The sequence below is a fragment of the Tursiops truncatus genome, chromosome 8 (assembly GCF_011762595.2).
Source record: "Tursiops truncatus isolate mTurTru1 chromosome 8, mTurTru1.mat.Y, whole genome shotgun sequence".
Classification (NCBI taxonomy): Eukaryota; Metazoa; Chordata; class Mammalia; order Artiodactyla; family Delphinidae; genus Tursiops; species Tursiops truncatus.
This window is the reverse complement of record NC_047041.1, coordinates 56,407,556-56,424,975: the sequence shown is the minus strand read 5'-3', so window position 1 is coordinate 56,424,975 and position 17,420 is coordinate 56,407,556. Positions and strand designations below refer to the sequence as shown.

The window sequence follows — 17,420 nt, the reverse complement described above, 5'->3', positions numbered from 1 at the left end:
GAAATGGCTAAAATAGACAATACTGTTAACAAGGTTGAGAGCAACTGTCATTCTGCTACATTGCAGGTTGGAGTGGGAGTGTAATTTGTACAACCAATTTGGGGAAACTATGGCAGTGTACCCGTGCGTTATGACTAAACAGCTTCTCTTTTAGAATATACCGCACAGAACAGTATGTGTATCAGGATACATACACAAGAATGTTCATAGCAGTTTATTTGTAAATAGCTACAAATTAATAACTATGCAAATATCCATTAACAATAGAATTGTTGTTTTGTAGTCAAACAATGGAATACTATAAAACAATGAGAAAGAACAACCTACTACATGCAACTACATGGATGAATCTCACAAATGGAATGTTGACTGAAGGAAGACAGATTCAATACATATATAAGATTCCACTTATATAAATTTCAGAAATAGGTGAAATGATTCTTTTTGGTGTGGGAAGCTGGGATCATGGTTACTTTGGGGTGAGGAATAGGCACAAGGGGTACTGCTAATATATTGTTTCTTGATCTGGGTGGTAGTTACATGGATGTGCTTATTTTGTATAATTTGTCATGCTTTACATTTATGATTTGTACACTGTATATAATGCTTTGATTTTTAAAAGTTTATTTTTGGGAATTCACTGGCAGTCCAGTGGTTAAGACTCTGTGCTTCCACTTCAGGGGTTCGATCTCTGGTCGGGGAGCTAAGATCCTACGTGCCACGCGGCCTGGCCAAAAAAAAAAAAACAAAAACGTTTATTTATAAAAATTAATGATGAAAAAGTAAAGATATTTTGAGGAAAAAAATTACATTGTACTCTTGATAGTGTGGCTGAGAATGAGATTACTGTACAGAAATCAATAGTTTTTCTTTAATAATTAGCGTCTAAAAATGGAGGCAGGGACTTCCCTGGCAGTCCAGCGGTTAGGACTCCCCGCTTCCACTGCAGGGGGCATGGGTTCCATCCTTGGTCAGGGAACTAAGATCCTGTGAGCTGCTGGGCGTGGCCAATAAATTTAAAAAAAAATGGAGGCAGTAATAAGCATTCCACTTACAGTGGTGGGCGGCTTCACTTGGTACAAGCTGAGATCTCTTTTGTTTTGGCTCCTACTGCTTGCCTCTTGCTTTTAGCTCTAGGGCTTCTCTGTGGTTGCTGCTGCAGTCCCTACCATGAGAACTTACTTGAGCCAGCGTCAGGGGTATTTAACATCCCGTGGAGCAAACTTTGGTCAGCAGGAAGTGGGAGTCTCTCTCTCTCTCTCTCTCTCTCTCTCTCTCTCTCTCTCTCTCTCTCTATGCTTCCCCCTTTCTCACTTCTGATTGATAGTCTTGAGCTGCATTGCATACAGTTTCTCATATTGTCTTCTGTAGCCAACTGTCAAGCCAACCACTTTTTTTTTTTTTTTTTTTTTTCCGGTACGCTGGCCTCTCACTGTTGTGGCCTCTCCCGTTGCGGAGCACAGGCTCCAGACGCACAGGCTCAGCGGCCATGGCTCATGGGCCCAGCTGCTCCGCGGCATGTGGGATCTTCCCGGACCAGGGCACGAACCTGTGCCCGCTGCATCGGCAGGCGGACTCTCAACCACTGCGCCACCAGGGAAGCCCGAGCCAACCACTTTTATTGGCTTGCTGTCTCTCCTTGTTATACTACTCGATCCTTAACTCCTGCTACCCAATAAAGTATTCATGAATAAGCCTTCTACTCAGACTCTGACCTGCTCCCCATAACAAAGAATTACCTAACCCAAAATGTCAGTAGTGCTGAGGTTGAGAAACCGTGGTATTTGAAGCCAGTGGTTTGCTTTAAAATCTAAGCTCTTCGATATTCAAACACTGACTTCAGGAAATAACCACTGAATGTTAATTTTTGTGTCTATAAAATGATAATGATAAGGTAAGCTCTATAAACTTAATGCCCAAAACATGGAAGAGTTCAGTAAACAGCAGCTATTGATACTTCTTATTCAAGTTTATATGCTATTTTCTGACACCAAGTCATTTTCGCTGAATATAAAAACTCTTTCCTAGATACCAAGTTCTCAAGTCCTTATAAATAACCATCAAAAGGGACCAACAAAAAAGCATCTGCAGAACCCAATATAGAGAAAATCTTCATGTGAAGATTTAAATGTATATATGGGTTTTTCAATTTTGTAAATTTTTACCTTTAAGGTGATGCTGTGTTAGCAGAGACTCAGCATTGCAATGAGAAGATTGTTTTGCCAACAACACACAAGTTTATTGTCAAAAACTTTGAGAGCAGCCATAAACATTATTAGGAGGCAAAGGATGCATTCTAAAACACTAGAAAAGCCAGAGAACATAGTATGTAAACACAAGCACAAAACAAAATAACACTAAAATACATAAAACAGGAAATTTAATATTTAGTTTTTTTGTTTTTTTGTTTTTTTTTTTTTTGGTGGTACGCGGGCCTCTCGCTGCCGCGGCCTCTCCCGTTGCGGAGCACAGGCTCCGGGCGCGCAAGTTCAGCGGCCATGGCTCACGGGCCCAGCTGCTCCACGGCACGTGGGATTCCCCCAGACCGGGGCACGAACCCGCGTCCCCTGCATCGGCAGGCGGACTCTCAACCACTGCGCCACCAGGGAAGCCCTAATATTTAGTTTTTTAAAAATAGCAACGTCTGTGTATGTATATATTGTTGGGGGCTATCCTATGCATTTCGGATGTTTAGTAGCAGTTCCTGGCCTCTACCCACTAGATGCCAGTAGCACCACACACCTTATCCCCTCAGTTGTGACAGTCAAAAGTGTCTCCAGACATTGCCAGATGTATCCTGAGAGGCAAAATCATCCTTGGTTGAGAACAACCGAGGTAAACATAGGTTTGAATTCCAGCTCCAAGGCTATGGCTCTGTGAATTTGCCATAGTTTTTTTTAAACCTTAGTTTTTTTTTAATTTTTAAAGTAGAGATAATGAGATAATGTAATAGTGCTTTAGCTCTGCACCTGACACGTAGAGTTCAGTAAATGATAACGTGATGCTAAAACCTGTTTTTTGTGTGTGCCACTCTGCCTTTCTATCCTCTAAAAGTGAAATGCCCCTTTGTAGCCTGTGGTCATCTAAGATCATTAAAAGGCATTGATGTAAGATCATAAAAAGGCATTGATCTTTCATGTGGGCAGTTAGCATAGACTTCAGGTTTGCTTTCTGCCTAGCTATGGGTTAGCTTTCTTCCTCTTGTGTTCTTGTTTGACTTGGGCAGAGTTGGGAGTACATTATTTCATTTGAGTCTCCTCCTGACGTAACATTGTTTATGGTGTTCTTTGCATATTCATAACCTCTTGAATTAGACCCAGCATGTTAAAGACTAGTTCAGGCTTATTGGAATCATACCTGTGGAAATTGGAAAGATAAGACTAAATCTTATTGTTGTTTATTGTTATTGTTGTTTTTGTTTTTTAACCCAGTTGACAGCCAATGAAAAATATTTATTTGTTCTTTAGTTTTATTTTATAAGTATGATTAAAAATATTAATAGCCTAGAATTGCTTTCATATACATTGTCATTTAAATTTTATTAAAATCCTAGGCAATGAAAAGAGAATAAAGGGAGGTTAGGAAAGGGAACTCTTGATATACTGTAAGTATATAGCAAGATACTGCAGTAAATACTTTATATCATTATCTCATTTATTTCTTACAACGATATCTGCAAAGTAAGTAGAGTTATCCTGTTTTGTAGGTGAGCATATGGTGGTTCATTTGCCCAAGATCATATAGCTGCTAAATAAGTGACAGAACCACTAGAACCCAGGTTTTAAATTCCAAAACCCATCTTATTTTCATAATGCCATGTTACCTCCCCCAAATGAGGAGCATATTAGTCTGCCTTAACTTTCTTTGTAGACAATGTATCTTGACCTATCCTGTGGATCACAAGATCCACATAAATTGTAGGACGATGGAACTGTGATAAGCCATTTTTTCTGTTTCCAGTAGGCCCAAAGACCTTTCTTGCCTAGACCAACTTCTCTGGCCCTCTGTGGCCTACATCTTTGCTGTTCTCCTGGTCCAGTGTAGTTATATCTGGTTTATGGGAGTAAGGAAAGTTTTTAGGTTCCACCTTTTTTGGCTAAGTGAATAAACCTTATTTTTTGATTACGTGTATTATCTTAGCCTTTGTGATTTCATATTGCTCAAGAATGCAGAGAAGTTAAATCTTAAGCCATGAAGGGAATGTTTGGCAAGATTCAAGTAAAAGTAGACTTAAAAATTAAGAGGGCTTTATAGCAAATAAGAAAATAGTCTCAAAACTTTCCTGTTTGTTCTAATAGACTACTGAGTAAAAGATGGTTTTAAGTCTATAGTTGCCTAAAACTACTGTCTTGGTGTGATTTGTATTTTTAGCTGAGAGAAGAAAAGTTACAAGAGGAGAAAACCTCTGAAGATCAAATCCACAGGCTGTTAACAGAGGATACAGAAATGGGAAAAAGGAAAATGGATGAACAGAAAAAAAGAGATGAGCCATTAGTACTGAAGACAAATCTAGAGCGTGTAAGTAGATCACCTTTTTGATGGACGCCTGCCTCAAAATCAGCAATTAGCCCAGGTGATGTGGATCTGAAAAACCTTTGTTGGTGAATAGTAACAGTCATTGACTGTGCTGCTTAAGAGTAGTGAAGAACTTAGCATTCAGGTGGAGAGCTGGAGAAAATGATTTGTGAATGGGACAATGAGACTTGTGTGGAAAGATTAAGGGGGAACAGTGGGGAAAAAAGGTGAGTGAGAGGAAAAACCTAGTATAGTTTACTACTTGTGGTAAGTTTTATACATATATTGTCATTTTGATTTATGAGTTGTTATTTGACATCTGAGTTCTGTATGTGTTATATCCTCAACTAGATTTCCTTATAGTTTGTATTTTACTTCCCTTTACTCTTTATAATGCCCCAAACAGCACAGTTCTATTTACAAAGTATGTCCTCAATATTAGATTACTTAGTTTAAACTTAACCTAATTATACTTCTAATGGGCCAAATCTTGCCTGAATTTTTTTTCATTACTTATTTACCAAGCGAATTACTGGAAAATGTTGTAAATGGTATATTTAACTAATACAAGAAAGCACTTTTGGAGGATCCACTGATTATGGTTCAAATGGATGATTACAATTGTTTTTTTTTCTTTAGTAATTCATATTGGATTAGACATCTTCTATTGATATATGTATATCTTAGCATACCTTTAGAGTCATATCTATTAAAATGTTTTGTGATTCAGGCTTGTTAGTATTTCAGGCTATATTTTTAATTAGGTGGATTTAATAAAACTTTACCATATATAAAGACAGACAACATACCAGAATAGAGGGAAAAAATATCTCTAGACCTGAAGTCTGCCTGTTAAACAGGTCCCAGCATTGTAACAGATTGTACGACTTTGGCCAGGTTACTTAATTTCTCTGTGCTTTAGGTTTACTCTTTGCAAAGGCATTTTTCCTGAACTTCAGAATTTGAGATTACTTAAGCTTTCTTGGATTGATAGTATTTGCTGACTGTCAATGTATATGTGGGGCTTTTTTACCCCAGTTATAATAATAATAATTGCTACTATTTAATTATTGTTAAAAACAATCATTTGCATTCCAACCTTCTAAAAGATTCAGTTTAACAAATATGAAATGCTTATGTACTCTCAATGCTCTGTTCATTGGGAACTACAGAAGGAAAAAGACTGCTTTTGGAGAGAATACAGTTTATCTAGGAAGGCAAGAATAAAATATATGGTAGTCTTGTGCATATAGTATGTCTTCTGACTAATAGCCCCAACTGTTGTCTGTAGTCTCTAAAGACCGCAAACTCTGCCTCTTCACCCCAACAGGACTGTCCATTAGTGTCCTCAGGGAAAACAGCCCAGAAAGACATTTCTTTTTAGGACAAACCAATTTTGACAAAGAGAGCTTACTCTTTACTATGGTCCTTTTGATAGAAAGAACCTATTGTTTTTGGCCTTGCCAGATCTAGGTTTCCTCCAGGAAATGATCTCTAGTATTAATTCATAGCAAGGATGGGAAATTGCTCTAATTATTTTTTCTTTTGCCACTGTAATCTTTGAAGTAGAAATTAATTACATCAACCTAAAATTTAATCTTAAAAGGAATCAGGAAGTACAAATCCTGATTGGCAATGGCCAGTTTTGCAAAATTTCCTGTACATTGAATAAAATCAGATCTATGAACACTTTAAGTTTTAGATTTTTGTGATTTTACCTTTTTTCCGTTTGCTTTTATATTTTTGAGGACTTTTAAAATTTTACTTTAAATATGTCTTAAGAAATTTTGGTGTTGAACAAATAATTTCATTTAGTTTAGCCAAGGATGCATTCATATTGGGACTGAAAAGAAGCTCAAGTGGTCTCAGTGAAAAGCCAGCTGAAGGATTATATTTTATATAGAGAGTATTATGATTAGAGCTGGACTGATCATTTCACTGTCCTGCTCCAAAAACCTCAGTGGCTCCCCATTTCCTGTGGAATTAAATGAGAACTCTTCACCCCAACATTCAGGTCCTTAGTATTATTCTAGCTTATCTTTCCATTTTTGCTTACATTCGAGAACTCCAGGGAACAGAGCTGTTTGCTTTCCCCCAAATGTATAATCTATGTTTTCCCTCCTGAGAATCCTTGCTCTTGCGTTTCATCTCATTGAAATGCCACTGACCTTACCTGTTGAAAGGCTATTTATCTTTCCATGTCCAGTTCAAAAGCTGTCACCTTCCTGGAACCTATAGGGATTCTTCACTTTTTCTCCACTCCCATCATCCATTCTCTTCAAGTTTTCTCTCCTCACTTTGTAACTTTTATAGGACTTATTTCATTCTTCCTTACATTATGGTTATTTGTGTGTTTGTGTTTCTCTACTTAATTTGTAAGTTTGTTAAGTATAGGAAATGTGTCTTACTGTTTTTTAAATATCCCATAGTACCTTGCACATCACAAGTGTTTGATACGTGTTTATCAAGTTGAATCCAAATAGAGGAAGAAAAGTGCTTATTCTAGAAACAGTTATTTATTCAGAAAGAAAATAAAATAGGCACGATGTTTAATTTATTACGATTTGTTATGGTGCAGTTAATACCGACAGCAGTGCAAATTGTTGGAAAACAATTTGGTGTAACAATTATAGTCATACTAAAGATTATAAAGTTGAAAGTGAAAAACTGCTTGTCATCCCATAGCCTAGAGAAAACTCCTATAAACATTTTGGTGAATATTCTTCCAGACTTCACTTCTAAGTGTGTTTGTGTGTGTGTGTGTGTGTGTCTGTGTGTGTGTGTGTGTGTGTGTGTGTGTGTGTATAAAATGTACTGTTTTTCTTTTCAGAAAATGTAACCCAGTATACATACTGTTTTATAACCTTCTTTAATAAATTATAAGTCCTGGATGTCTTTCCATGTAAATAAAGAATCCCGTATCATTATTTAGTGGTCTGCTAGTTATTCTTTACTGTAGAATTTATCCAGTTAATTAATCTGTTGATATTTTGCTGTCTTAAACCGCTGCTGTGATGAAATCCACATGTCTCATTAGTTCCTTATAAATTACTAGAAGTGGAATGATCAGATCAAAGGGAGTGTACTTCTTAAGACTTTTTGGTACGTATTATTCAGTTGACCTCCAGGAAGTTTGTACTAAACTTTGAACTTTAAAGTTTGTATTAAACAGTAGTAAACAAATGTGCTAAACTAATTTCCTCGCACCCTTGCCAACCCTGGGTATTATCATTCTTTTAATTTTTTTTAGGCACAACGTTTAAAAAAATATCATTTTAGAGATTTCCATTTTAGGAATCGATAGTCCTGTATGCTTGTTTTTATCCAAAGTTAAAGGTGAGAGGTAAATATTTTCCTATCTTATGGCTCTAGGTTTCGTGAGGGTAGAAATATAGAGGGATTGGGGGTCAGGGTACCTTCTGTTTATATAATTATTTATTTATAATAATGTAAATTTATTTTCAACAATTAAAAGGAACCTGGCATATACCTATTATAATACCAGAGTTTTTTCTTAAAAGATTAATAGTATTAAAATTGATATAAATAAAATCTACCTTTTGTTGAACACTTACTACTTGTGAGCTAATGCACCATGTGTTTTTAATGGTTTATCACAATATACGTAGTAGACAGATCATTTTTAATTTTATAGATGAGAAACTGAGGCTCAAAAAGGTAAAGCAATTAACCTATAGTGACAGTGATAGCTAAGTAATAGAGCAGGAATTTGAACATTGTTTTATTTGGTACCGAATTGATTATGCAGAAAGACCTAAAAAAAAATTGCCATTATTTATCCCGTTGAGTCTGTTGATGTCAAAACTTTTTCTTTCTTTCCAATAAATTTGGTAATGGGTTAGTGCTATTAAAGTTTCTCCAGTGAATAGTTTGTACAACAGGGTTCTTTAAGGAGGGATAGATACCCTACAGAATGGAAAAGCTTCTCTGTAAATTGTAATCCTTCAACTATTTCTTAAAGGCTGTTGGAAACATAGCCTGTTGTATGAATGTGCCTATCAACCTAGAGAATAAAAGGCATTTAAGGAATACAGGGTACTCTGAGCCAAAAGACGCCTTGCATGCCTCTGTCTACAACTCTAGCTTTGATAGTCATTGAATCATTAGAAAACTGGTTAATCATTAGATTATTAGACTTTTTTTGTTTACCTACTATATAATGGTATCAGAAGTTTTAAAGAAAAGGTGGTCACTTGCTCTCAAAGGGTCTGTTGTCTACAGCAGAAATCAGACTCCTAAATAAGAAGCTACAGTTCAGTGTGATTAGTTGCTCCCCCTATAAAGAAGACACTCATATTGAATCATGAGCAGATCCTCATATGTGTATGCAAAAGACACACGTAAAAGAAACTTTGAATGTAAATTTAAAGTCTCTCAAAAAGAGACTCTAAAATAAAATGAAGGTAAATGAATGAGTGTCAGCAAGATGGAAAAAGCTGATCTAAGGGTATTTGGAAGCGAAAGTGACATTTAAGATGCCTCTGAAAGGCCAGTGAGTATTTTATAGGCAGAGAATGCGGAAGGAGAATCTTAGGCAAAGGGACGAATAGCATGTGCAAAAGAATAGGAGTTTTGAAAGACTGTGATGGTACATGTGGAGAGTAGAAAGTAGTATGATTGCAGTAGAGCTCAAGGAGTTCCCTGTGTCGGAACTGGTGGGAGAAAAACTTAGAGGAAGATTGGATCTAGTTTCTGAAGGTTATTGGATCATGCTGAGGTATTTAGACTTTATCCTGAAGTCACCAACGGTTAAGCAGGGGAGTGATGGGATTCTGTCTGTGTGTTTGATAATATGGAGGGGGTTGGAGGGAAGAAAGACTGGAGAGAGCAAGACCCATAAGTAGATTATTGCAGTAGTCAAGGCAGAAGATGATGAGAATCTAAGGAAAGGCAGTGACAATGAGTATTCATGAGAAGAGTTAGATCTGAAAGACATTGGAGTAGAATGGAGCAAAGTAGAAATAACGTGGAGGCAATTTGGAGACAGATGCTCTGGATCACAGTACCAGCGTTATTAACTCTACAATCCTAGGCAGGTTAACTATTCTGAGCCTCAGTTTGCCATCTGTAAAAGGTAATAGTCCCTTCTTAGTGGGGTAGGTTAAAGAGTAGATGAAATAAAATATTTGGATGTGTTGGGGTACTCAAAACCTCTATACAATGTTATTATGACTTTGAAGAAAGGAAAGGAAAGAGTCATGGGTGACATTGAAGCTTCTAACTGGGTTGGTAGGGGGACTTAGAGAAGAGAAATATTGAGTTTGATTTTGGATATATTAAGTTTGAGCTGCATTTGGGATATCCAGATTGGGATCCCAAGAGGCAGTTGGAAACATAGATTGGAACTCAGAGAGAACATATAATAGAAAGAGAGATTTGAACAATAGCTTTGGGAGATTCCATGGGAACCCCAAATGGACAGTGTTGTCTCCCTTGTCTCCTGCCAGTGTCCTGCACGTCTCTCAGATTCAGAGAATGAAGAACCTTCTCGAGGCAAGATGATACAGACACACCGCTCGGCATTTGTTTCCAAGAACAACTCCTACTCCTTATCTTTCCTGGCAGGGTAAGAGACTGATACTGAATCCAGTCAGGGTTCTTTCATTTTGGGATATGAGACAAAAGAGACTGGGGGAGCTTTAAAGTGTTTGTTGTAGCTACTTTGGGGGAGGTGGGAGTGAGGGAAAATGGGGGAACTGGCTTTCAAATATGGGTTAGGAATAAGGGGCTGACCTGAAATTTTAAAAAAAAGTAAATTTTACCCATTTCGGGTATCCTCAGGGTAAGATTGTACTAATTGCTCTGCTGCAGAGTTGAACTTTCTTTTCTGGGAGGAAACAACAAAGCCTTCTTCAACAACCATTGATAATGAAGACAATATCCATGGATTTTCTTTGTGGACTTTTTTCCTCTTAATAGGAACTTGAGACCAGAGTTGATGTATTTTCAATGCCTGGAACTAAAATATATATTGATAGGTTTCAGGAGGGCAAACTAAAAAGTTTTTAAGACGTTTGTCAAGGCACTTCTTGTTCCTTTAGACTTTGCAGGCCCTGGGGAGGAAAGGAAGGAGGAATTGGATGAATGTTGGGTGATGGAAGAATAATGAAGGGCTTGGTGGAAGGAAGGAAAGAAGGATGGATAGATGGATGGATAGGTAGGTAGGTAGGTAGGTAGATAGATAGCAGGAGGGAAAGGAAGGGAAGAAGAAATGAAAGAAGGGAGGAAAGCTGGAAGGAATCATTTATTCAACAGGCAGGAGGTACTATGTGCCATGCCCTCTCTTTTAATATAAAAAGATACAGTCTTTACCCCATTTTGTTGTCTTTTTTGATTTAGAGCTGGCATTGCTCACCCTTATTTCTAGGGTTCTTCTCCTTCCCACAGCACTATGAAGTGTATCTCTCTTGCTGTTCCTATGGACATGTACCTGGACCCTTTATATCTTAAGGCTTTTTATTGCTACCCACTAATAAATATGACCAAAAAAATCTACCAAGTTTAAGAATGTTATAAAGTTCATACTATTGTGAACCCTGTTCTTTTTATATCTGAATCCTTTTGGTATATGTTCTGATTTTCCTGTTCTTTTTCTTTTTTAAATTTTAGTGGAGTATAGTTGATTTACAATGTTGTGTTAGTTTCAGGTGTACAGAAAAGTGATTCAGTTATACATATACATATATTCATTCTTTTTCAGATTCTTTTCCCATATAGGTTATTACAGAATATTGAGCATTTCCTGTTATTTCTGTGAGTAAAATTCGCTAAACCTCTCCTCTTAAATGCCTCCCCTTCTCTGGGTGATGGTAACTCCTTCCAGGAAGGCCCTTTCCTAAACAGTTTATTCACTCATTTGACATTTGTTGAATGGCCACTGGATTGTAGCCACTGTAGCTTGACTGATGAAATGAGAACCCAATACGTAAGATGTAAGCCAGTGTACTTAACCTTTTATGGTGATGATGAAACTCTTGCTTTATGCATATGAGCTTGAACTATAGATGCCCTGTAAAGTTAAAAATTTCAAGATTGCTTGACTAAGAATCGTCAGCTTCTGAATGTGTATGTGGATTTTTCCCCATTTATAGCGGGTGTATCTTAATGTTTATTAGAGGGATCTACTGAAAAGAGAAGATCATATTAATTCCAATCAAGTCACCATAAATATCCCCTGAAACAAATAAATGTTGCTTTAGGCAGTCTGTGATTAGTTAGTTAATATCTCTTCATTTGAAATTACTTGGGAAAAAGGAAAATTTTATTAAAACCCAAATATGATGCCAAGGCCAAATTGCCCCAGTTAATTGGAGTGGACACTGGATAGGTGAACTACTTATTACCAATTCCAGTCTCTACCCCTGTAATTCATTCTTTTAAAGTGGGTAGAAGGTTAATATGTTGTTACTTAGAAATGCCTACCAAGGAACTTAGAAAATTCTTCTCTAAAGGGCAAAATGTAAAGTCTATACAGAGGAGTGTGCTTTTGATTATGTGTGGCTCTGGAATATGTGTGGTATATCTTCTTTTCCTGCTCCTTGGCCCATCCTTGCCCTTAGTATGTATCGTTGAGTCACAATGGGATTAATTTATAAGAAAATATTTACTTAACATGTTATTGTTAAGAAATGTTGCAATGAGTATTATACATATATGGATTTCAGCATTTATTTTTTCAAAATATCCAAGGTTGTGGGCTGAGTTCAGTTATTAGTACAGTTTTTTAAAAAATTAATTGGATTTGGTTGGTAGGGTTATCTTTTTAGGAAATAGTTTGCTGATGTCATGGAAACTTTAGGTTGGAAAATTTATTATGGTAATACTGTGAATTGCATCTCTTATTTAGTCAACATGTTTTACTTCTTAGTTAAGAAAATATTAAGTTTCAATTCTAAATGATATTTAGGAAAACAATATGAAGTTGTTAGTGCTGACAATGAGATGAGGCATATGGATATATTAAAAAAGAATTAGCATGGTGATGGTTGCATAGCGATGTGCCTGTAAACTTAAAATGGTTAAAATGGTAACTTTCATGTTATATATATTTTACCACAAGAAAAAAAGAATTAGCATTGTTAACAGTTTTGGGATATTTCAAATGCATTTTTTTCTGTCTGTTAAGCAATAACAGAAGAATAGGTTTTTCTCTGCAAGTTTGTTTCCTAAAGAGAGTTCATCTGTAAAAGTTTTAAAGTTTTTTACATCTGTATTTAAATCAAATTAATCTGCATTTATTTTACTTATCTACTTTATAAACTTTTCTTTCTTAAGCCCAAAAGCATGGAGTTAAGAGTGAGTAGTCCTGATAGGATGGTTATTTTGGAAGGAATCCATCAATAGATTCTGGCTGAGTCTTGCCAGTAGCTCAGTCTATTTTCATTTGAAACATTCAAAGCAAAGAATGTTTTGCAGCACTATTAATAAAGTTCTATAGCCCTTTGAAAATGAAACTTCTTCCAAATAGGCAGATAGAGTAATAGTTAACCCAAGGTCATTTCTAAGTAAATTATAAAATATATGTGAATTGAAAAGAATTAACTTGAACCATAAGATATATAATTATAAAGTTAGGCTTTTATTTTAAATATCTGAAAAACTGGTTTGTTTATTTGTTTACATTTATTTCCCCTCATTCCTCATGCCCTCTTCACCACTAGAAGAATCAAACAAAAAACGTGGTTGCAAGTTATTCTAAAAACTCAGTCTGGAAAAACTTTCTCTGTTGAGCTAGTGTCTTTTCTAAGAGCTACACGTTCAGTTGTGTTTTCCTCTTTGCTTTGGCTGTCAGGAAGTTTAGAATTAAGACAGAGTTTTCAATTCAGTCATCATGACCTTCCAACATGGCATATAATTAAAGAAATAATTTTTGGCATACTCTTCTCATATTTATTACTTAATGTGGTCTTTATTCTCTATTAATGCTCATTCTTTATGTATTTTTACTGTAAGTCACTTAAAATTCTTCTTGGGAATAGGGTATAACCATAAAAAGAAATATAATCAAACCATCTATCCTCCTTCCAGTTTAAAAAATAAAGAAAAGAAGGCGATGCAGTAATGCCAGTACTGCCATTCTGTACAAAACTATATCTTAAGTAAACGGTGCCTAGTGAGATTACTGGCATATGATAAGCCTTCAGTGAGTATAGCTGCTGCTATTTTGTTATCTTCTTTTAGAACTCTTAGAACTGAAAAGGATCTTAAATATTGTTTTATCTAATTCCTTTGTTTTATGGGTGAGAAGACTAAAGCTCAGCGAGAGACCATGGCTTGCCAAATCTTAGACTGCTAGAGTAGTAGGACAATGAGTTAGAACTGAGATTTCTTGGCTCTTTCCACTATACCCTTTTGTCCCCCATGACTTTCTTATAGATCACTATGCTGCCTCTGCCCATTTTCCCACTAGGCTTTAAATCCTTTGCAAGCAGGGACAAAAGTCTTGTTGACCATTGTATTCACAGTACTTAGTACAGTGCCTGGCACATAATAGAGGCTCAATAAATACTTGTGGAATGTTTAATGAGATAGGTCTTGGTGCCCTTGGGTAGGTTAAAGGGGGCTTTTTCAGAATTGTCAAACTTGCAGAGTCTGTAGGAGGGAGGACTCTGGGAGCTGTGGAGGAAACAGATTGGCTGGTGGCTGTTGTTTAGACTAGATTCCATAGGATTAATATGGGATTTAGGGGGAGTCTAATGACCACATTGATAAAGCTTTTATACTATAAAGTTGTCTTTAGCTCTTTAATACATTAACAGTAGCTTATGAGGATCCTTTTTATACATTCTGTAAAAGAAAAATCTGTGTTACACTGAGTAATAATTAAGCCTTAATTAGGTAGAAATTAACTACATTATATTGTTTTCTAATGTCCAAATACTTTAAGCCTGGGTCTGTGGTTCAGAGTCGGGTGCAGCAAAAGAGACCTGAAGTGTCTATGCTTCCTCTAAGGTGTGTGTGTAAGGAGAGATAGAGACAGAGACTGACTGCAGACTCAGTCATATTAACTGCATGCCCAGCCAGTGTTGGAGTGAATTAAAATATGCATACTTGTTCCTCTTTTTTAAAATGAACGAATGAAAATATAGATGCTTTCAGCGGACAGATACCAGACACATAAATGATGTGATACTGGAGGACTAGCTTTATTATTTTTTAATTATTTTATTTTTGGCTGTGTTGGGTTTTCGTTGCTGTGCACGGGCTTTCTCTAGTTGCAGCGAGCGGGGGCTACTCTTCCTTGTGGCGCATGGACTTCTCATCGCGGTGGCTTCTCCTGTTGCAGAGCGTGGGCTCTAGGCACGCAGGCTTCAGTAATTGTGGCTCGCGGGCTCTAGAGCACAGGCTCAGTAGTTGTGGCACGCAGGCTTAGTTGCTTCGCGGCATGTGCGATCTTACTGGACCAGGGCTTGAACCTGCGTTTCCTGCATTGGCAGGCGGATTCTGAACCGCTGCGCCACCAGGGAAGCCCTGGAGGGCTAGCTTTAGAATTGATGAAAGGAGGCAAACCAGAGAGATGAGGGTGGAGAAGCCAGTCTAGGGAGTTTTAGGGAATTAGTGGTGTGAGCTTGAGTAAAATCAGTTGACCTCCTTCTGTATCATTTATGTAAAATGCAAGTTGTTATGCCCTACCTATTGCTGGGCAGGGGATTTCCCTGAATGATTTCTTAAGACTCTTTTCGCCTCTAAAACTGAAGTGTCTAGAAGTGGCTTAGAGCAGGGTTTTAAAAGGTGGAGGAAATGTGACCAGGGCATGAAAAGGAAAGGGTAAGGGGCAGTTAGTGAGTTCTGTAAAAATCTCAGGATTAGACTTAGCAAGTTATGTGTGGGGAATAGTCCAAACAGTAACCACGAGGGAAAGGAGACTATGAGAGAAAAATGAGGTAGTGATTTAAAAGAAACCACAAGGCTTGATGATGGCCTGGGGCAGGTCGTGTGTGTGCGTGTGTGTGTGTGTGTGTGTGTGAGCGTGTGTGTGTGTGTGTGTGTGTGTGTGTTGGGGGAGGGATAAAAGAATAGAAGCAAATCAAGTGGATGAGCTGGTTAAGAGGACAAATCTTGTTAAGAGTATGGAGTATGGATGGAAAAGGAAGATAGCTTAAGGAGAAGTGATGTGGAATTTAAGGAGCAGGTTTTAGAGGTGTCAGTAATCTCTCTGCCATACTAAAGTAGGAATATACTGGTGGTTTTCAGAGGGGTCTGGCAGGATGGTGAAGGGTAGCATCAGGGAACTAGCTTTTTCCCAGGGCTTCCTGCCATGTTCAGTACTTTACATACCTCATTTCCTTTAGTTCTTACATTAATCCTATAAGATTTATAACATTCTCATTTTTCAGCTGAGGAGAATGCAGTTCAAAGAGGTTAAGTAACTCACCCCAGAACTTCTCACCTGAGTAGGGTGACAGAGATGGAATTGGAACTCAGGTCTCTCTTGACTCCAAACCTATGCTCTTTCTAGCAAACCATTGTCAGAACCCTGTGACAGAAGGCTCTGTGCTTAAGCTCTTTGTCTTGAAATGATCTACCTTTACAGCAGAAAGCTTCCTTCCTTCTGTTTGTTTAAATAATTTATACCCTGTCTTGTTCTAAAATAATACAAGATTGTACAGAGGTGGGTAAGAAGCTGTCCAGTTATCCTCTTGTTTGAGGGGACTCAAATCCTTTTGCATTACTCTAGGCCTTTTGAAATACAGCTGTGGAAACAATGTTCCTATCCATCAGCAAACAAATACTAGTGCATGTCCAGAATAGGCAAATATGTAGAGACAGAAAGTAGATAAGTGGTTGTTTAGGGCTGGAGGAGAAGGCAGGGTTTAGGAGTAAGAGCTAAAGGGTATGAGGTTTCTTTATGAGGTGATGGAAACGTTTTAAAATTGTGATGGTTAAATAACTCTGTGAATATACTAAAAACCATTAAATTTTACACTTTAAAAAAAGAAAGAGGGACTTCCCTGGTGGCACAGTGGTTAAGAATCCGCCAGCCAATGCAGCGGACATGGGTTCGAGCCCTGGTCCGGGAAGATCCCACATGCCGTGGAGTAACTAAGCCTGTGCGCCACAACTACTGAGCCTGTGCTCTAGAGCCCGTGAGCCACAAGTACTGAAGCCCGTGTGCCACAACTACTGAAGCCCACCCGCCTAGAGCCCGTGATCTGCAACAAGAGAAGTCACCGCAATAAGAAGCCCGTGCACCGAAACGAAGACCCAATGCAGCCATAAATAAATAAATAAATAAATAAGTAAGTAAGTTAGTTAGTTAGTAAAAAAAAAAAAAAGAAAGAATGCTAGTATACACAAGGCAGATAACCCAACAATAAATATACAAGGGAAGGATTGTAACAAAATCTTACCCATTTCTGGGCGCGTGGCAGCTACAGCTAGGCCTAAGGAAGCTGCTGCTTTTATTCAAGTATGTGTGTGGGGGTGGGAGGCCTCACACACCCAGGCTAGGGGCTGGGAGGAGGATCCTCTCTGACCTTCAGCCTCTTGGTGGAACTCAGCTCTGCCAGACCTGAGAGTTTGATTAAAAAACTAATGTGGTATGGGTATGTGAGAGACAGAGAGAGTGATGAGTGAGCAGTTAATAACATGAGCTGTCTAATGTTTTATATCATGTAATACCATTTGAAAACCCTTTAAGCAGTGCTTTATAAGCATTAAATCTTCTGGCTTTCCAGCTGCATGTTTATACTGGCTGCTCCTCCTTTTCTTTGTTTGTAAGTCAGATGCATTGTGGTTGTGGGTATTTTTAGCTTAACTAGAAATCCCAGAAACCATCTGGTCCCTTGGCAGTGGAAATTTTAAGCTAGTTGCCTTTCAGACAGTGCTGCTGTCTCTTGTTTATGACTTCATTATGTGTTTGGAAGAGAGAACTTCTCTAGACG

At 37.7% G+C, this 17,420-nt stretch overlaps 1 protein-coding gene across 1 annotated transcript in view; it reads left to right on the top strand.

Moving 5' to 3' along the window:
• Positions 1–17,420, top strand: part of RNF169 (ring finger protein 169) — an 83,297-nt gene that overhangs the window by 50,840 nt on the left and 15,037 nt on the right. Inside the window, exons 3-4 of the mRNA XM_019946579.3 lie at positions 4,372–4,518; positions 9,984–10,102. Coding sequence (XP_019802138.1) covers positions 4,372–4,518; positions 9,984–10,102 — 266 coding nt within the window. The remainder of the gene's footprint in view (positions 1–4,371; positions 4,519–9,983; positions 10,103–17,420) is intronic.